Below are 22,553 nucleotides of genomic sequence, written 5' to 3' on the forward strand. Positions count from 1 at the left end.
AATTATGAAATTGTATTTTTATTATCGTAAAAATATACAATTTAATTTTGGCTCCCTAAAAAATTTTCTGGCTCCATCACTGATTTTCGTTTCTGTTTGTTGCATTATTTGGGTTCAACCCCACAAAGATACTTAGCGTTCTATTCGAGTAATTCTATTTTACATCAATAAATACATTTAAAAAAAATAAAATTAACACAACCTTTTTACATCAAATTTTTTATTAAGAATTATAAATTAATTATAATTATCACAATATTTTACTATATTTTATGTTTAGAGTTCTATGTAAGTAATAACTCTATCTTAAAATTATCACAATTTTTAACTAATAATTCTAAAACAAATTATAATTATTTTTAAAATTAATTTATTAATATGATAGAAAATAAAGAGTACATTCTAGTTGGTTCAAAAATGTTTGCAAAGTGGTGTTTATATATATATATATATATATATATATATATATATATATATATATATAATATAGATTATAGATTATGGAGCTGCTGGTTTCATCAGAATTTGCACGTTTGGAAGGGCGCTGTTGCTGGTGCGGATCAAATTGTTGGTTGGCCACCTCTTTTTTGCACAGTTGGCAAGCTGCTAGACGTGTGTTTGAGGTTGCTGGTACCTCTTGTTCGACTGCTGCTGGAGGAGATGGGCATTGGTCTGTGCCGGAGTCGGGATGGTATAACTGTAATTCTGACGCTGCTCGTCTCTCTGTGGTTCAGTGTACGTGTATTGCTGGTCTGGTCCGAGATCCCGCTGGGCATTGGCTGCAAGGATTGTCGAGTTTTACTATGTCTGTACTGGAGCCGCGCCTTGCTAAAGCATTTGCTGTTCGGGAAGCATTATCCTGGCTGAGGCGGAAGGAGGTTGATTCTGTCATTGTTGAATCCGATGGCTTGCTAGTGCAGGGAATGGTGTTGATGACTCTGAGTTCAGCTTATTAATTTAGGATGCTTCGCATTTCCGGAATGTGAGGTTTAAATGGGTACGTCGCGAAGCAAATGAAGTGGCACACCATTTTGCCTCAATGACGCCTTCGTATAATCGGCTTCAGGAGTGGGGTTCTCCCCCTTTTAGTCTTACGTCATTTCTAAGTGCTAATGGTGTGAATATGGCGACTGCAAAGATTGCGCGTACGTCGAGCGTATGAGGTAAGCCTGTCGGTTTGGAGTTAATTGGTTTATCTCTACCCTGTCATCTTTTGATTTGGTAATTTTCTTGGTTTGATTTTATTAATAAAATGACTTTTAACCTAAAAAAAAAAACTTTAGAAAATAACAAAAGTATATATTATAGAAAAAAGATAATTTTTTTTTCAAAAAACCGAAAAAAATGAAAAAAAAACTTAAGATTTTAGATCATTAAAAAATTTCAATATATATTGTAAGGCCCAATATTTGCCTGGGCCTGCAAACCAAATAATACAAAAACAAAATTTAAAGTCCAATTACAGATGCCCAATTACAACAAAAATAAACCCAGGCCCAAATAAAAAATACAAGCCCAAATTAGCCTAACATGGGGAAATCAGAAACCCTAGGCAGCAAACTAAGCCGCCGCTGCCAAGGCGCTCCGAGTTGAGCCACGCCACCACCAGGGACCACGCCGTACGCACGCCCGCGCACATCCGTACCTGCAGAAACGCACAAAAAATAGCAGCAAAAAGAACGCAACAAAAACAAAAGCAGAGAAGGCAAAGAAAAAGCAGAAATCGAGAGAAAAATAGAAAAAAGAAAAAAATAGAAAAGAGCAGAAAGAAAAAATGATGTTTTTTTCAATTGGGCTATAAAGCCACATTTTCTTTAGAATCAAGGAAAACACACACACACAATATCAGTACACAGAGAGAAAACGAAGATTGTATCAAAAAATATTTGAAAGAAAAGGCAATAAAAAAATAGTTTCAAAAAAAGGTGATCTTTTCTTTTTCTTATTCAGTTTTCTCTACCGTTTTCTTTTTATTTTTTGAATCGGGTATAAACAAAAGAGAAAGGGAAGGGGAATCTCACCTTGGCGCGCCATTGGAGCCATCCTCTACTCCGTTCGAATCGGAATGGGAGAGAGGTGAGATCTAGCTTTCAAGGCGGCAGAGAGGAAAGAGGCTTACCTGCGTATCAGAACCTTCAAGTCGTCGAGTCCTAGGTCGCGTCGTAGTGGCCGGAGGTTGAAAGGGGCGGAGGTTGATTGCGGCGCGTTGAAAGGGGGCTAGGGTTTTAGTTTGTTTTTGTTTTTAGGTTAGGTTTATTTATTTATTTAGTTCTGAAACACCAAACGACGCCGTTTAGGAGTCAGTAACCCGCGCGGTGACCCGATTTGGGGAAGGATTTGCGCGTTTCAGTCGTTTGGGGTATTTTGGCGTGCGATCCATCACCTTTTAAGAACGTTTCAATTTGGCCCTCTTGGCTGTTTTATTTCATTTTTAAATTTAATCGCGAGTTTGCTTTTTTGAATCAATTTAGTCCCTGCTAGAGCGCAGTGTTTTGAGGGGTGGGATTTTTCCTTGCTTGGTCCCTTGTATAATTCATGCTTTAGATTTTGGACCTTTCAATCTATTTTATTTTGTTATTTATTTGTTTATTATTTTATTTGAATTAGGTTTTTGATTAAATGCTAAAGTTACATATTTTATGTAATTAAATTGGTTAATTTATGAGAGTGCACGACTAATTTTTCCATGTTTTTGTTGAATTTTGTGCAGGGGTGCAATTTGGGGCTAAATAAAAGAAAAAGGAGACAATTGGGCTAGATTGAAGAAAGAAGCAAAGGAGGACCAAAGCAAAATTTTTCCAAGATTAATTAGCTAAAATTTTTGTTGACTTAGTGGGAGATTATGTAGAGATTTTTAATATTTTATTCCTTGATTTTCTATACTAGTTGGCTCTTAATTTAGCAAAGCCACTAGTATAAATAGTGGACTACTTTGTTCATTTTATCATCAAGTCTTGAATCAAGTCATTAATCAAGTTTTTAATTACCAAGTTTTTTTATTAAGTATCCATTTCACTTTAGGCGTAATTAGCCTCGTCAAAACCCGTGAGTTACGCACCCGAGCAAATTAACTCCTAAATTCCAGTACTTATTATTTCTCCGGATTAAGAGTATGATTTTGTCAACTCACAAAGTTAGATCAACATTAAGTCAAAAAAGATGTCATTTGATTTAGTGTGGTTAGACGTACAGTTGGAATTCCGAAAGGAATGTTTCTAATCGGTTTTCTGTGAACACATTGACGTGCCAAGTGGAGATTGCTGTTTGGTTCCGTCAAGGGAAATAGTAACCGGATTTAAATGTCCCACGCGGTTGACGGCATTGGTTCGAGCTAGGCTCTTCTAGAACGCAAAGCTGTCGGAGTTCTAAATCACGAATGTTTCGTGGTTGTTCGATTGGTAAGGGTTAGTTATTGGACGTTCCATAACTAATTTACACAAGGAAGAGTTGGTGTCCGAGGCGTCCTTGGTAGCTATAACTAGCTTATTGGAAAAGATGAGTTCATCTAATTTCGAGGATCGGTTCAAAGACGAGGAAAATTCGTGCCTAAAGCTGAGCTTATTCTAATTAATTTTTCTTCATATTTATTTAATTGTTTTTATTATTCTGTTTTCAACTTTTTCTTTTCACGCATTTTATTTATTTATTTCAGGTATTCAAATTTTATCCCCCCTCGAACTTCTTGGGCACGACAACTGCTCCGACATAAATCTAGTCAAAAGAGAAACAATTTGCAGTAAACCCAGTCTCTGAGGGATCGACCCTACTCCCTATACTGCTTAAATCGCAAATTAGGCATAGGTTTATATTGGTGGATTTGACACCCATCAGTTTTGATTTAATCCTTATCTATTTGATGTATATACCTATATATATATATATATATATATATATATATATATATTACTTTAGTATTCATTATTCTCTCTTATATATTAATTTTACATCCGACATTATTTTATGCTTAAACTAAATATTTTTTATTCATGGTTTACATTATTTTAAATTATAATATATTATTATTTAAAATTTACACTTTATATTATTTAAATTTGTCATGATTTTGTTATTAAAATTTATTATGGATTATTATTTTGAAGTGGTCGTGCATATCTATTTTTAATCTATCATGAATATTTTAAATGTATCATATATTATTATTTCAAATATGATATTGTATGTTTTTCTAATTCTATTTTGAATTTATCTGAAACTCATATATTGTTTATTTTAGAATTCTTGTATGTAATATTTACTGATTTTGTTTTTTCCTTTTCTTTTCTTTTTTCTCTCCTTGTTGATTTTATATATATTTGGTGTATGTTTTTGAAATAAAGGGACAATTCATCTAATTATTTTGAATGTTGATGTTGTCAGCATTTACATAATATTTGATTGAGATTATTGTTGTTATGGGTATTACTTGTTTGTATTCATCTATTATTTATATGATTAATGTACGATTTATTTACAAATTATCCTTTGCATCGTATGTCGTTACTCAATCACATTACATTTTCATTTCAAAGTTTATGAAACAAAACTCGATATCCGAGATTTTCGAGAGAATAGTACCCTAACTTACTGGGCTTCAATTCTTTTCGATGAATCTAGATAATCAAGAGTTTGTTTTATTGAAACCTTACAATTGTCAAACAAAGCTCTTAAGATTACAAAATGTTGGATCCTAACTTACTGGATGTGGCGTTTTGTCGTCTCGATTTTAAAGTAAAGGCAATACCCAATATTTGGAATCCTCGAGAGAATTGAGCCCTAACGTATTGGGTTTTTATTTTTCTCGTTGAATCTAAATAATCAAATTTTCTTTCATCGAAACATAAATAAAAGGCTCACTCTCGAGTACTCGATATATGGTATCCTAACGCATTGGATATGACCTATTGTTCTCTCGAGACAAGGATTTTTCTAATAAATGAAAATAAAGGCAATATTCGATATTTAGGAATTTTGTGAAATCGAGCCCTAGCTTACTAGGTTTTGATTTTCTCATTTAATCCAAATAATCGGATATCCTTCTCGAAACGCATAGGTTTTAAAAGTCGAGAGATAAATTTAATTTTGAGGATTTAAAATGTTGCACTCTAACTTACTGAGTGTGACGATTTATTTATTTGAAATAAGGGAATCTCATCGTCTAATTCATTTTATTCAAAACAAAAGGATCGTATCTTAAAATCTTTTCAAAATATCGACATTAAGACATTAACCAATCAATTTGGTACCAATTTTGGGCGTCACGAGGGTGCTAACCCTTCCTCGTGCGTAACCGACTCCCGAACCTGTTTTTCTCAAAATTCGCAGACCAAAAATTATTTTCAGGGTGATCCGATCACACCTTCAATAAAGGTCGGTGGCGACTCCCCATTTTCATTTTAAAAGTCGATCCCTGTTTTTCAAACCTAAAAAAAAAAATAGTTCCGACATATATAAATTCTAGAAAATTGTAATAATTAAAAAAAGTTTTGCAAACAACTAAAACAATTCTTAACATATTGGTAGATTGAAGGAACCTCTACGGTGATTCAAGAGATGGCAGAGTCAGAGCGATAACATTTTTATCGTTTCAGATAAATTTCTAGTTATAGGTGTTTCGAAAAGCTAAAGTCTCTTCTTTTTCTCTAGTAGAAGTTTGTTTTTCTCGAACTTGAGCCGGATCGTTGTTTTCTCTTGGTGTTCTAAAATTTCTTTACTGCATGGAGATGTCCTTAAGGTAGAAAAGAGGAAAGAAGTTGTTTTTCTTTGATTTCTCAAGATGTTTGTTGGGACATGTTATGATTATTTCTATATCTTTCTTTCTCAATAAAATCTATCAAATGTTCGGTCAACTATGATCAACTTGACCAACAGTGGTCTAAGACAATTATATATATTCTAAAGTATTTAATTATTGTTTGAAAATTAAACTTTTCACTTGATTTAATTTTCCAAGTATTTGGATAATTTATAATAAAAACCACTTTATAGGATTTTATTTATGTAAAGAGTGAAAAATATTAAGTAGATCAGTAGCTATTTATCAATTAATAAAAATTTTATTTATTTATTTCTTTTAACATTGTCGAAACCGTTTTTTGAAAACAAAAATTTTAGGTTGTCGACTTAAAAAAAATGAAAAATTGGGAGTCGCCACCAATATTTTATTGAGGTGTGATTGGATCATCTAAAATGATTTTGGTCTACGAATTTTAGAAAAACGGGTCCGAGAGTCAGTTACGTACGAGGAAGGATTAGCACCCTCGTAACGCCCAAAATTGGTACCTAATTAATTAATTAGTGTCTTAAGGCCGAAAATTTTAAAAATATAATCTTTTTAAAAAAAATTGAAAACGTTATGTATTAAGACCCTTCTCATTTCAGAGGAGAAAAATGCCACACTCAATGCGTTAGGGCACAACATTCTAATTTCCTCCAAAATGAATTAGGTCAGGATACTCGTAATAAAACTTTAAAAGAACATCCACTTATCCAAGATTTAAGAAATCACACCCAATACGTTAGGGCACGATTCCTCTAAAATCCCAAACTCGGAATATTTCCTTTACTTTAAAAGAACATCCACTTATCCAAGATTTAAAAAATCACACCCAATACGTTAGGGCACAATTCCTTCAAAATCCCAAACTCGGAATATTTCCTTTATTATTTTTTAAAAAAATCTTCATTTCGAGAAATCAATGCATCACATCCAATACGTTAGGACACAAAGTGTTGAATTCCCAATAATGAGCTCTTATTTTTTGATTAAAGAGAAATGCTCGATGGTTAGATTTAACGAAGAAAATTGGAACCCAATACGTTAGGGCTCAATTTCCTTGAAAATCCTAAATACGAATATTATCTCAATTTAAAAAAAATTATATTTTTAAATTTGAGTTTTTAAAAAAATTATGTAACATTATTTTATATGCTAAATGTCGTAATAACAATGATATCAAATACAATAATAGCATAGAAATGATATAAACAAATGAATATAAAATAATGACATGCAAAAGATATCAAATAAATGAGCAAAAATATGCAAACATAAATTAACAAACGAATAATTAAAATAAATAACACAAAAAATACATGCAAGTACACATAAAATATATAGGTTTGAAATAAATAATATCAAAGATAATTAAATAAATGAAACAAGTATATATATACAAGTATATGAAAATACTAATCTAAAAAAAGGCATAACTACATTTAAAAAATATATATATATATATACAATATAATAATAGTTACATATGAGAATTATAAGATAAGATAAAAACAATTGCATTATCAAAAAAATATTGATTTTTGAAGAAAATATGAAAAAGGACTAAATTGGATTGCAAGTAAAAAATATGAGGTAAATCCGCAAATAAATAAAGTCTGGAGGATTAAATTGAATGCGCGAATTACATAGAGGGGTTGGAAGGGAAATTTTCCCTTCTCCTCTAAAACGGCACCGTTCAAAAGGATTTAATTGGAATTTAAAATAAATTAAAGGCCGAATTAAAAAAACAAGAGTACTTAATTGGAAATATATAAAAAGGAGGAGGGGCTAAAAACGCAATTTGCCCCTCCGCATAAAAAACACGCTGATCCTGGGTCCGGGTCGGGTCGACGCGTGGATCCTCCCCTCAAAACGGCGCCGTTTTCAATTGGCTATTTAAGCCAAAATTAAAACAAAATTTCATTTCAAAACCCTTCTAAAAAAAACCGAACTCTAAAAAAAAAACCTCTCAGCCTCTTGGTTTTCCGGCCATCGGTCGGTCATCGGCCGGTCACCGGCCACCGCGTCGGCCGCCGATCTCCGGTGCCGGTACCACCGTCTGCGGTGGCCGGAAAAGGGGAAAAATTCCCTATTAGCCTTCTCGACCCCTTTATACCCGAATCTGGGCTTAAATCCTTCAAAAAGTAAGGGAAAGACCTCCAAAACCCCAGGAAACTCTTCGGTTTCCGATCGTCTTTCCTCGGAGACGATTCCCTCGGCCGTTCACGGCGATTTGGGGCTCCAAACATAGGTGGTTTCTCTCCTTTTCTATTTATTTTAATTGTATGTATATAAATGAAAAAAAATACAACAATAAAAATGCAAATAACAACCTTTGATTCGTTTGTTTCTCTGCTGGTATTGTGAAAAATAGGGCCTTTTTTATTTCTCCAAAATTCGATCCTTGTTACAGTGTGTTTATGGCTTTTTATAGCCGAAATAGGAAATCAAAGAAAGGAAAAACTCTGGTCATATCTTCGATTCGCAAATACATGATTTTTCCTTCCATATACTGTTTGATTTCTTTCCTTGTTTTGCAGGTGAAGATCGGGGAAGATTCAGAGCTTGGCTTGGCTCGGTTGCGGCGCTGTTGCCTCCTGGAAACCCTAGGGTTTCCTGAATCAGTCTTGGGCCACTAAACTTTGGGCCCCTTGCTGTATTTCGGGTTTTGGGCCTTATGGCCTGTTATTTGTTTTGTAAAAAACAAATTGGGCTTTATATTTGGTTTTTTATTTACAAAAGGGGCGGGTAAAATTTAGGTATTACAAACATAATTTTGAAAAATATACCATATGTTTATCCTTTTATATATTTTTATATTAGTTTTGTATATATTTATAGGGCAATGATATTCCATACTCATACACAAACAAATTATTAAAGAAAAGAAATTCATAGTAACATTAAAAATTAGATATCATTGAATATCGAGAAGTTGCTATTCTCAAAGAAAAAAAATTCCAAATAAAGTTCTAGAGGGTTAGATTCAGTGACCAATGCTAACATTTTCATATAAATTTAATTCTTCCTAGGGGTGAAAATGTCTAAATTATTGCAACTATAGATCCCCAAAGCACATTAAATATGATAGGGATAAATTACACCTAGGTCACTAAATTATTAATATGTTTATGTTTTGTTCATTTAATTTTAAAAAAGTTACAAAATAGTTACTAATTATTTAAACATTTATTTAAGTCAATGAACTATTCGAAAATTTTTATTTAAGTCATTGAGCTGTTAAGTGTTTTTTTTAAGTCCAGCTGGTGATCTCCAACTAACAATTCGACATCAGTACAGTGGATCAGTACCATCGATGAGTAAAAAAGCATACCTTAGATCCAAGTCGATCTGATAGTTGTGCCGAAGATTTGAGAAAAAAACTGTTTAGATTTTGGTTCGTAGATTCATGATGTTTAAAGTTTTTTTAACTGTAAAGGAAAATAAGAGCTTTCGATTGATGCAAGCAGTATGAACAACGAAGGCATAAACAACAATTTTAACAGTCCAATGATTTAAATGAAAATTTTCAAATAATTCAATGACCATTTTGTAATTTTTGAAGATGAAGGACCAAAACATAAACTTACTAATAGATTAATAACTTTGAATGTAATTTACTCGTACCATATTCTCTTCTTTTTCTTTTTTACAATAAAATCTAAAATTCACACAACTACACACGCACCCATTTAAATTACTACACAAACACGACCCGTGGATCCATCCCATAACCATAAGAATATGATAAACACCTTTCACTAATTCAAACCTTACAATCATTATAATTAAAAAAAAAAACTTTACTTCGAGTATCATTGAAGAAAATTAGATTTGATAAGAAATAATTAACCAACCTAGATTTTGCCCCCATGTAATATATTTCTTTTTCAACAAGGGAAGTCTTCATGGGGGAAGGTTACAACTTACTATGCATTGGGGCATCCGGAACCAGCACTTTCTTGGAAATGAGGTTTAAGCTTTAAAATCTGAGCAAACCCCATGTGTTCTTTTTCAACTACAAGTTTCCATTTTCCCTCACCACAAACTCCAAGCTAACCACAAATCATTCAACTCAGTTCAACAAAAAAGGGAAATAATATGTATACTTCATCTCATGGCAATCCAAAACATGCACCAGCAGGGTACCCAACAGCCCCCATGAATTTACCACCTCCTTCCCATATCTCTCCTTTCCGTGGATCAGCAGCAAGTGCTTCATCATGGTCAACTGGCCTTTGCCATTGTTGTGATGACCCTGCCAATTGTTTGATCACTGCTTTTTTTCCTTGTGTTACTTTTGGACAAATTGCTGAGATTGTTAACAAAGGGTCTATCTGTATGTTATTGAAAACACCCATTTAAGATCATTGTGCTGATTGCTTGGTTCATTTTTGCCGTGAGACTTGCTCACATTGTCAAGAGTATAGGGAGCTCAAGAACCGTGGCTTTGATATGGGGATTGGTAAGTTGGCTGGGGTTTGTTCTTGTTACCTTTCTCTTACACGGATAATTATTCAGGATTCATAGTTGCTCCTTCTAATCATATTTATTTTTACAGTTCATACCTCTTTCTCTTGTCATATTCACTTTCACAATGCTTAAATTTAGAAGCATATTTAGGACCGCTCGCAAGAGTTCGCTCCTAAATTTTGTAAAATTTCTTTTCAAAAATTTAAATTCTCTATTTTGATATCATAATTAATGTTTAAAAAGTAAAAATTTGTATTTGGCCCTCAAGTTTTTCAAAAGTTTTTTTAATTTATTTTTATTGATTTTATATTTTTCATGATAAATTTAGTAACGTTTAACTTAGTAAACTAATACAAAGTAGTATCTAAATATTAAGTTGCTAAAATAAAGTTTAATAATTGTAATATCTAAGTATAAATGGTATCTAAAAATATTAATTAGGTAAACATAAACTTAAATAATTATAATATTTAATACAAATCTAACATTTAACTTATTTTTAAAATTTTAATAATTAAGATTATCTCGAATTTAAAAATACCGTGTTAAATGAGTTGGGCCTATTTAAGTATATATATTTTATAAAAATATCCTGACCCTTATGATTAATTATTGCTTCCCGTACTTGCACTGGTTTACATGTAAATGTTTAATTGATAAGTATTAATTTTACACTTTTATCATATAATTAATAAAAGTTGAAATCTGTTGTTAGTACTTATATTTCTATAGAATTTAAGATTTAATTACTGTACTTTAAAAGTTAAAAATTTAATCCTTATATTTTTAAAATTAAAATTTTATCATCGTTAGTAGTTGTTAAAATTTGTCAACTTAACATGTTTATTTTTCCTCAATCATATGTCATGTCACATGAGGTAACCTAATCAAAATGTTAATTTGACAAATTTTAACAAAAAAAAGAAACTTATGATTTTAATAATTGGACTGAAATTTTAAATAATTTTTAAAGTATATAGGCTAAATCTCAAAATTTTCAAAATAATGGGACTAAGTTTACATTTTAACCTAAATAAAAATATCTTTATTATTTCTCTTATCATTATTCATATTATAAAAATTCTCATATTCTTGTGATTGTAACTACCTTGTGTTGTACTCGTGTTTACAACGTGTCCATGTTGTGTGTTGAACAGGGAAAAAAACTTCTTTGCTCTCTCTCAATTTTGATATTGAGCAAATTGGTCCAAGATTAAGACAATTTAATTCCTATCACTTTAGAAATTGAACATCTGAGGATAATTAATCACATCATTAATGTTTTCTATCAATTTTACATAATTTATTTAGTATAATAACAAATTTAAGCCTAAGTTCTTTTATATATTCTTTTGAATTTTTAGATTTTTTTATATATTTCTTTCAGATAATTTTTGACAATCATGAAGAAATTGATAAAATATATAAACATTTGAGGGTTTAATTTATTATTATATTAATCAAAATTATGTAACCTGAGAGTGACTACCTGTTGAGCATGGATATGCTCATTATTTTTGAAGGTTTTTCCTATATTCGGATGTGATGCATATTATTGTAGAAAACTGGTGGCACATGTTTTTCTTTACATTGACTGATAATAAAATTGTGGGTTCAAAGGTTGGCAAGCAAACATGGATCGACAAGGCAGAGGAATTACAGTTGCTCCAGTGGTAGGACGTATGGCCAGATGATTATATAAAAACCTCTGCAACATCTTCAACTCAATGTTCTATCTTTATCTGTTCTATGAACCATTTCATGTTCAAATTTTATGCTATTTGATACCTGCTCTTTATTCTAAAAACTGCAAATACTACTTATTACAAATCTAGAATACTTAAAATAACACCAGATGGATCAGTGAAAGGGTTTCATGGTACGAGTCATCATGATCATAAACTCATTGATATCAATCAAACCATCCCCATCAACATCCACACCTTTGATCATTTTACGACAAGCTTCCAAGCTACATCTCTCCCCTATAGTCTTCATCACCGCCATTAATTCTTCTGCACTTATTTTCCCATCACCGTTCAAATCATATACTCGAAATGCGGTTTTGATATCATTGTTATTGAACCCTTCTTCCATGTTATGCATCATGTGAATGAATTCCTTGTAGTCGATGAATCCATCACCATCAGTGTCGATGGTAGTAAATGCTTTCACCATTTCTGTGTCTGTAATTCCTTTCCCCATCATTTTCATAGCCGACTTGTACTCTTGTTTGGAGATTTTTCCATCTTTGTTGGTGTCGAATTTGTTGAACACCCATTTCATTTCCTCCATGTTTGGTTGGTAAGAAGACATGTTCGAGGAGCTTTGTCTTGTTTTGTTGATGCTGTTCAACTGATCAGTTGGTCTTTTCAATGATCCATATTTGAACTCGATGAAACTCAACTTTGACATAATGGATTGTAAACTGAAACTGTGGTTGGTTATACGATGTGATCTATGTCAGGTGACTCTCTTTATATATAGCATTGCCTGGATAACAAGGAATCGAATTGCAAGATCAAGTAGAATATTACTTTTAATGGAATTTCTGGATCTAAAATAATAAAAAGGAGTGTGCCAATTTGGGTTTCATATTCTTATTCCAAACTTTTGATTTCCATCCATACAAGTTGTTATTCTACGCGGAAGCCATGGCGATGGCGTAATAGGAAAGGCTTGTTACTTAACTACAAGTTGAATATCATTAGCACTACCATGCAAGATTCCAATTCCATTAATCTTTAACTGTTTGAGTATGAATATGAAATACAAAGGTATAATATTGCAAATATATAAAATATCGAGCATATGCGACACTCATCTACACCTAAAGGAAACTGAGTAACAGGGAAGATAAAGAACATGAATATACCATTAGTATTTAGTACAAAGGAAGAGTACTTAAAACTGAGAAATTAATGAGAATCAAAACCAGTTCTTTTAAGGTTCTTTTCAGACAAGGTTTCCACTTTCCAGAAGGCTTTGGTGGATTTAATATACAAGATGATAGATGCAAGATTCTCAACTGTGAATATTAGGTAAAGAGAAGGGAACCTAGAGAGACTTTATTCTTTTGATTGAGGATAATTAGAAAAGAAAAGAGATCGAACAAAAAGACAATCGATTCAAGGAAACAGTGGACTTTGTTGTGTGGTACAGGACATTGTTTGCATATTTTATTTTATAGGTCTTTCATATTGTTTGGAATGAAGAAAGATGCCATTAATACCGTTAACAATCATATGCCTGGGTTTAATTTCCGCCATCAGATTGAGTACATTTTCTGTGTATGTCTATGGTGAAAAAATTAACCACTATTATCAGTGATGAAATAAAACACTCTTAAAAAGTATTTGAAGGGTTAACAAGAAATATAATCTCGATAAATGACTGATGCAAACTTATTTAAGTTAACTTATATTATTATTATTTTGATTTTTATAAATATCAATTAATATTTAGTAACTTGATATACTTTTCATTTTAGTAATTTTAAAACATAAAATTAACTTTCTTTTCTAATATTTTTATTATAATATTATATATTTAATTTTGATATGATATAAATTATTTAACTTATAAAAAATAAAATAAAATTTAACATATTATAAGTAAAGTTAAACTCTAGTGTTGGGATCATTGTTGTCCGGTGCTAATATTTCAATCCTTGTTTAAACAACTTCTTGGACTATTTGTTCACTCACTTGTTCAAATAGATGTCTGAGACAACTCTTTGGACAAAAATCTAGACATAACTTCAGGACATCCTGTAGATGTATGTTGTTGGCTTTTTTAGTTGGTCCTCCATGATTGTTTTCTACATAAGCAAATGAGTCTTAGAACACGTTTTATCTCAACCTAAACATTGCTGATCAGTTTTGGAGAGGAAGTGAAGGAAGGATCGACAATGTCTTCTCAATACTGTATCGTTATCCTTTTGCTCGGGAATCAAGCTGGCTATTTCACATGGACTTGAAGATTTTGTCTGATAATCTTAATGATTTATCTTGAATAATATCTTTTTTGAAGCAGCGATATTGTGTTTTAGTCGGAGGCCTTTGTATTCGAGTTCAAGGTTTGTTTTTTATTATATCCATATTAATTGTACTCTTCAAATTACTTTCTTATTAGTGAAGTCGCCTTTGTTTGTGATTTTTTACCCTCTTAACTGAGGGTTTTTTACGTATATATTTGTGTGTTCGATTTTCTCTATTTTATTGTTCGTTGTTTATATGGGTCGATCCCTAACAAAATTTTAAATTTTAAATTCAAGTATGCTACTTAAAAAATTAAATTATTTTTAATTTATTATTAGTTGGATGGCTACCAGTGTAATTTATCGTAAAAGAACATTTATTAGAAACCCACATCTATAAATTGCAAAATAATTAAATATATTTTAATTGATACACATATAGCCCGTGCATTGTATATATGAGTATATTTTAGTGCATGCGGTATAAAAGGGTGTTTTTGTTTTCTTGGGATGTCCCTTGTATTGTTTACAAATCATATACTTATTGGGTTAAGTGATAAAAATTTAATATCTAAAATTTTGAGTTTGAGTACTTAAATTAGAAAAATATATATTTTATTGGGATTGTTTGAGCCTCTTACTATTTGTTTTATCGTTTTTTTCGGGGAGGGCTTACAAATTTATAGATCTTGAATGCGTTGTTTTAAAAGTTGAAAGCTTTGGATCAAAATAATAGAATTTTGTAAATGTAAAGGGTTAAATTTATTGAATTATTTAGAATTAGGATCAAATTGATAGAATAGTAAGTATTGATGACTAAATATGTTATTATATCAGTTAGAAAAAGATTTTTCGTTATCAATTTAACCGTAGGTGACCAAAATAGGAACAAATTTAAATGTTAGTGTTTAAATTGAAATTTTTATGAATACTTGTAAGCTTGATGTTCTTTTAAATTTATCTCTTATTTATTATTAATTTAATTAATTAATTATAAAATAATCATATAACATTATTATAAACCTCATAATTAATTTAAATTAATGAGAGAAAATAATTATGAATGTCATTATTTTCACCTAGACTTGACACATGGTACAATATTTACCATCATTTTTACCTATGATAATCTCACAGCTTAATCCACAGTAATTTTAACTTTTAACTTTCTCTCCCGATCTGAAAATCGTATCATACCAAATTAAACATATCCAAATTAAATATAAGGCAAGATGAAAACAATAAATTTTTTATCTGCTACAACTCGAAAAATCATTACCATGTCATAAGCAGACCACTCTTTCAGGGAAGAGAGGACACATGTACTTGCTGTATATGAATTCCAGTGAGCAACACATATCTGTTTACACGTGCCATTTCTTGTACCTTACCTGCGGCTTCTGAGAATCTTTCCCTTAATCCATCTTCACTAACTCCCTAAGCTCTCCCTCTGAGAATATTTCCCATGCTTCTCCTCCATTTTCATCCTCATTTTCTTTACTGCATTGCCCTTTATCTCCATTACTCTTCTTTTCTTCTTCTACTTCTTGTAGCTCCGTTTTGTAATCTGATAATGGGAAATTGGTCTTTGCTTTATCTCCCCGGAACTTAACAGCCGCCCTGTCATAAGCCCTAGCAGCAGCTTCCGCACTCCCGAACGTCCCCAACCAAACCCGAACCGCGAGCTTCGGGTTCCGAATCTCCGCCGCCCATTTCCCCCACGGCCTCCGTCGTACTCCCCTGTAATTCCTCTCCTTTGTTGGCACTGGCACAGTGGGTAATGGTTGTTGGCTACGCGGGAAAACATCACAACCGTTGACCGTCAAAGGAGTACAGGTGGGATTAAAGTAATGAATGCCGTTGTTGTCATCAGACACTGCGGTGTCGGGTTGAGTGCCGTTGATGACATGAACGAGGGTGGAGACCATGATTTCGTACTCCTTTTCACGAGTCAAAGGCAAGGGTGTATTGTAATTTTCCATGATGTGTTTTTTGAGAGAGTAAGAAGAGCAAGATATATATATATATAGGGGAGACGGAAATAGAATTGACAGCTGTCTTTCTTCAAAACTTGGACTCGCCTACGTTAGTTCATATATTAAGGATTTTGTATTGCGTGGAGTCCAGGTCAAAGTCAAACCGGTGCTACGTGACAAATGGATTTTTTTCTTTTGCTCCGTCCGCGCCGTTGGTCTTTTTTTCCAGAATCTGTACGAAGATATTAGGTGTAAAATTTTGTAGGAAATTATTATTTTTAAACCGACAAGCATTGAGTAATGACGTACTTCCAATGAGAATGGTGATATCAAATGTTATTGGAAATTCCTATAAAAGCTTAATGTATACAATTTTGATGAATTTAGTCTTTTTCCTGTAAAAGTGTCGCTTGGTCAAATGTTTTTAAAAAATAAGGACTAAAATTAATGGCAAAAGATTGATCTAGGACTGAAAATACAAATTAGAAATGAGGATTAAATTGAAAATATTTCATAGTATAGGGACCTTCTATAAAATATATCCAAAACATAAATTTGTCGTTGCTAAACACGAGAGTTTCAGAGTGCAGCCAATGAACCTTGACATCTCAACGACAAAACAAAGTATGAAAAGAAAATAGCAAGTCATCGACTTTTTTTTAAAAAATTGACCCAAAAGGTTTTATTATTTATGCAAATGACTCACTTTCAAAATCATGTAGGTAAATAATTCGCTTTGAATAGTGAACCTTGGTGTCGCTAATGCCATTGGTGAAACCACCCTTCATAATAGGCCAATCATTGGTTGGTTTTTTTCTAAATTTGGGATGCCGCCATTGTCATTGGCGACACTGAATTAAAGTGTGATTATATAAAATATTCAGGGACCTGATGAAGTAATTACCCTTTTAGATTGGATGAGAAAAGGTGATGCCCATCCACTAGATTTTTTAAACTTTTGGTCTATTTCCTTTTGAAATTAAATTTAAATAACCCTTTAAAATACAATAATAACAAAATAAACCCTTTTCATTTTTTGAAAACAATAAACTTAAAAATTATATATAATTCTTATTTAAATTACCCAAATATATCTCTAAAAATTTTCAAAAATTCTTGTGGGGCATATTTGAGTAATTTAAATAAGAAATATATATAATTTTTAAATTTATTATTTTAAAAATAATAATAGTAAAAAGAAGACGAACTTAATTTACAAATAGACTAAAAACTAAAAAAGGCATTTAATTGGGTTACGCACGAGGTTCAAATTTTTGAATATTTTATGTAATTACATTTAAGTTAAAGTTGAGTGGGGGGCTTAAAACACCCTACACGGAGATGTGGAAGCTGTTTGGTTTAAGATTACTGCTGTATTGTGATGTCTGTCTGCAGGCTTAAAGGTGACCACAGTGTTTTAGTGGCTGCCATTTTGCTCATACTGTGCCGCATGCCCAGTACACAGTACTATTGACATAAACTATATAATGTATAATATGGATAATATAATTTTTGGTTTCTCAATTTAGCAGTTAAATTTATTTTGGTATTTATAATTTTTATAATTGAATTTAAATTTTATTAAAATTTGATGCTATGAGTGATATTATACCGAATAGATAACATTTTTCAAAAATTTATTTATAATAATTAATTTTAAATATATATACCTTTTGAAATGATTTATATTTAAAATAATCTTAGAAAACATAGAATATTTTGTTGAACAAAATAAAAATATTAAAAGTAAACTAAACAATAATAAAAGAATTTGGATAGGATTAAGATATTTTTTATAATTACCTTTGTCGAAATTTTTTTTGGAAATCGATTTTTTTATTTTAAAAATGAAAACTTAAAATGGAGTCGCCACCGATACTTTTTAATTAGGTGTGATTGGATCACCTCAAAATTTTAATAAAATGTTAGATTTAGTAAATTTATTTTCGATCTTACAAAATTCGAGAAATAGGTTCGGAAGTCGGTTACGTATGAGGAAGAATTAACACCCTCATGACGCCCAAAATTGGTACCTAATTGATTACTTGATATTTTAGTGTCTAGAACTGAAAATTTGAAGAGAATTTAAGATACGTTCCCTTCTTACATGATTGCAAACTAAATTGAATTTTATGGAAAGAGTTCTCTTATTTCGAGTCAATCAAGATAAGGATCATGTCCCGCAAGTTAGGGCACGATATCTTGAATCCTCGAAAATAAGGATTATCGTTTTTTGGTTATTATTTAAGTCCTATATATTTTGAGTTTTAAATAGGATATTTAGTTATTTTGGTTCTAGGGAGAGACCATACCCCGTAAGTCAGGAGCACGACTTCTCGAATTCCCAAAAGTAACCAACATTTCCTCGATTTTAATTACATTTTATGCGTTGTGTAAAGAGGAATACACCACTTAATATGATATACAATTAAGCGCAGTGCAAAGGTAAATAAATATATCTAAGCATAGGAGATAATATGATAATGGCTAGTAAAATAACAACATAAGAGCAAAAATAACAGTGATCACTATAATTAAATAGTAATAATGCGACTATAATAATAATAATAATGATAACACAAGTCGATGATAATAATAATAATAATAATGATGATAAAATACTACATGAAAAATAAATCAAAGATGAAACTAACAAAATAAATAAATAAATTGCATAATTAAAAATAAATAAATAATAATGACAGTAATTGATATTAAACTAGTTAATTTTAAATCAAAAGTAGTTAATTTAAATTTAATAAGCATAATTATATTATATTTTTTTGATAAAATTAGAATTTGCTTTAATGATTTTAATCTTTTATAATAATTCAAATACACATTGCTAAATTATTATTTTTTATTTTAAAAATAACGAATAATCTATTTATAAAATATGTAGTTCAATATATTTTAAATTAATTTTAAATTTAATAATAATGTATGTGATGCAATAATAATTTAAAAAGTATGATAAGTAGTTCAATATTGTTTTAAAATATAAAATATGTAATTAAATTTGGGAAATAAAAAAGATGGAAAAACAAGGAGGGGTTATGTTGCAATATTCCCAATCTCTTTTGTTGGGTGATTTTGGCCATTTGTTGGCTGGCACCACACCCCCAAAAAATTATTTTTTTAATCAGATAAAGGGGTGCCGGCCATCAGTGTGCCAGCACCCCAAAAATTTTTTTTTGAAAAAAAATACATGGGTGACGGCCATCTAGTGTCTAAAACCCCAAAAATCATTTTTTTAATAAAAAAACATAGTGGTGCTAGCCATCTAGTTCTCATAACCCAATTTTACTGTTCATTTTAGGTCATTTGGGTAAATATTTTTGAACCAGAGTTATTTTTATAAATATTATTTTTTTGGGGGTCAAATGGGTAAAATAGCCGATATAAACCATAAAATGTATAATATGGATAATATAATTTTGGTCCTGAATTTGGTAGTTAAATCTATTTTGGTACTTATAATTTTTATTTTTATACATAAATTTAGATTTTGTCAAAATTTGATGATATGAGTGATATTATCTTGGATAAATAACATTTTTGAAAATATATATTTATAATAATTAATTTTAAATATATATACCTATATTTTTAAAATAATCTTAGAAAAGCATGGAATATTTTGTTGAACAAAATAAAAATATTAAAAAGTAAACTAAACAATAATAAAAGAATCGGATAAGATTAAGATATAATTTTTATAATTATCTTCTGATATATTTTTAATTGCATGAATATATGTATAGATATGAATGATTCTTGTTAATATAAAAATAAATATATAAAAAATAATGAAAAAAAAAACAACCAATGAAATCGCATGAATATGTATGTATTGGTTTTAAGAAATTAATGTAATTGCCATTTTGCCGGGGCGCAAAACTCGAAAGCCCAAACCTAGTTACAAATCCGAACAACAACCCAAGCCTAATTATTAACCCTAAGCCCAAACTCAAGCCCACAAATTAAAATTTTTCAACAAAGAAACCCTAGCCCTAAGCCACTACGCCGCTTGCGCTCCCTGCACTGCACGTCGCCACCGCTCAAGACTCGCCAATCGCCAGCCGTCCACGCGTTTGACACCTGCAAAACCAAGGCAACACGCAACGGAAAAAAGCCAAATAGAAAAACAACAACATACGAAGGGACAAGAGCGGAAAAACAAATCGAAAACAACAAAATAGAAGTTTAAAGTTTTTTCTTGAAATCGGTTATAAAAACCGAATAGGGGCACTGTAACACTTCTTCCTTTTTTTTACGATTATTAAGAAATAAAAAGCAAAAAATAAAAGGTGAAATCTTGATTCTCGGTTAAAGTATTTAAATTTGTTTTAGCATTATTTTTATTTTCCTTTTTGTATATCTGAAAACAAAAAAAAAAAGCAAAAAGCTTACCTCGGCGTCACTGTCCATCGCCGGAGTCCCTCTCTCTATCACCGGAGCCATCTTGGTCGCTGAAATCGGGACCGGAGAGGGGCCAGGAAGGCTTCTTGCGGTCTTAGGGCCCAGAAGCCTAAGCCTTTGGGCATTTGAGAAACGGGCCAAAAGGTGACCTCCGTGTCGCTTCCGATCACCACCTACGGCGGGGTCACGGTGGCGCAGGTGACGGGACTATCGGCCGAATTTGGGGATGCGAGAGAGAGAGTGTTTGAGCTCTCTATTTTTTTTAAAATAAGGGTTAAACTTTTTTTTTCTGATTTTTTTAGCATTTATATTATGAATAAAATGACGCCGTTTTGGGTTTAGGCAACAATGGCCAAAACGACGTCGTTTCACGTCTGACCCACGCATGCGACCCGACCCAGTAGCAGATCCCCGTGTTTTTGCTTGGAGGGGCTAACTGCATGTTCAGCCCTTCCGTTTTTGCAACATAGCGCAATCAGGTCCCCTTTTTTATTTACATTGCTGCCACAAAACTTTCTGGTGGTTTCATTTTAATCCGCGCTGAACGCCGCGTTTTGGTGATAGAAATATTGCTCGATCGGTCCCTTGTTCCTGACGCGTGTTTCATTTCGGTCCCCAGCAATCCTCTTTTATTTATTTACAATTTAAACCCCCCAAATTTTATTTCGTTTTTAATCTCGTCCTTAGATCATTTAACTTATTTATTTTCTTTTTAAAAAGGGGGTTCTTTTATTATTATTATTTTAAATTATATATATTATTTACTTTAAGTTGTTATCTAGTATTTTTATAGTACACTATTTAGTTCAAACTATCATATATATATTATCTTTTAAAATTTTTCTATATTATCTTTAATTTAAAATTGTTTTATACATTATTACTGTTATTTATTTTTATTTTTAACCTTTTATTGTTCATTTTAAGTTCTTATATATTGTTTATTTGAAATCTTTTATCATTTATTTTGAAAAGTTCTTGTAAATTACTTATTTTAGACTATTAGTTACGTAGAATTGTTTCCTATTATTTCGTTTCGTTTACTTGGATTATCAATATGGGTATGTTAAAATGATGCATGTGGTGTGGTCATTATCATTATGAACGTTATAACTTGTTTATTTACATTTTTTTCATAAATTGAATGTGTGCTATGTTATTATCCCATTTCGTTTCATCACTTTGAAAACTGCGTTTGATTTGTATACATATAATGAACCATTTTATTTTATCACAAAACAAATACACCTCGTTCAAGTGTTGCACTTGTCATTATTCAAAAAAGGAAAATTTTAAAATAAGGCAATATCTCGCGTTTTAGGAAATACGAAGAATCGTGCCCTAACTTACGGGGTTTCGATTTTCTCGTTAAACTTAAATAACCGATTATCCTTTTAAAATTGAAATAAATGAGGTTTAAATAAAAAATAAAAGGCAAGCTTACTCTCAAAAATACGAGGTGTCGTGTCCTAACTTACTGGATGTGACATCTTGTTACTTCGAGATAAGGAGGCATTTTCCATTTTGATTTATTCGAGTAATTTTAAAATAACACAATATAAAGAGAGATCATATTTTTAAATTCTTTTCGAGTTTTTAATTTTCGACACCAAGACATTAAGTAATCAACTAGGTACCAATTTTGGGCGTTATGAGGGTGCTAATCCTTCTTCGTACGTAACCGACTCCCGAACCCGTTTTCTAAATTTCGTAGACCAAAAATCGTTGTTTTGAATCGCTTATTAAAAACAACCACTTTTCGAGGTGACCCGATCACATCTCATCAAAAAGGATTGGTGGCGACTCCCATTTTTATTTTCATTTTCAAAATCCAAGTCGACCCTGTTTCGCCAAAAAAAATGGTGTCAACAATTAAGATACAACCATTTACCTTTTAAAGATATATTTTATTATAATTATGATTATAAAA

The 22,553-nt window shown here is 31.3% G+C and overlaps 3 protein-coding genes across 3 annotated transcripts; 1 reads left to right on the top strand and 2 right to left on the bottom strand.

Annotated features, from left to right (window-relative positions):
* Positions 1-9,874: 9,874 nt before the first annotated feature.
* LOC105789432 (cell number regulator 1) lies at positions 9,875-11,940 on the top strand. The gene is given in 2 exon segments (XM_052621690.1): positions 9,875-10,238; positions 11,867-11,940. Coding segments are annotated over 2 exon segments (438 nt in total).
* LOC105787605 (calmodulin-like protein 30) lies at positions 11,799-12,715 on the bottom strand. The gene has a single exon (XM_012614080.2). It carries the CDS (start codon positions 12,659-12,661, stop codon positions 12,107-12,109), a length of 555 nt encoding a protein of 184 aa, XP_012469534.2. The 5' UTR covers positions 12,662-12,715; the 3' UTR covers positions 11,799-12,106.
* A 2,743-nt stretch (positions 12,716-15,458) lies between these two features.
* On the bottom strand, positions 15,459-16,225 carry LOC105789771 (ethylene-responsive transcription factor ERF109). The gene has a single exon (XM_012617130.2). The coding sequence runs from the start codon at positions 16,205-16,207 to the stop codon at positions 15,641-15,643; it is 567 nt and encodes a 188-aa protein (XP_012472584.1). The 5' UTR covers positions 16,208-16,225; the 3' UTR covers positions 15,459-15,640.
* Between the last annotated feature and the right edge of the window lie 6,328 nt (positions 16,226-22,553).

The sequence above is a fragment of the Gossypium raimondii genome, chromosome 2, assembly GCF_025698545.1.
Source record: "Gossypium raimondii isolate GPD5lz chromosome 2, ASM2569854v1, whole genome shotgun sequence".
NCBI lineage: Eukaryota > Viridiplantae > Streptophyta > Magnoliopsida > Malvales > Malvaceae > Gossypium > Gossypium raimondii.

Excerpts from the sequence above, each read along its gene's own strand:
- LOC105787605 (XM_012614080.2), bottom strand. The coding sequence starts at position 12,661 with ATGTCAAAGTTGAGTTTCATCGAGTTCAAATATGGATCATTGAAAAGA.
- LOC105789771 (XM_012617130.2), bottom strand. The coding sequence starts at position 16,207 with ATGGAAAATTACAATACACCCTTGCCTTTGACTCGTGAAAAGGAGTAC.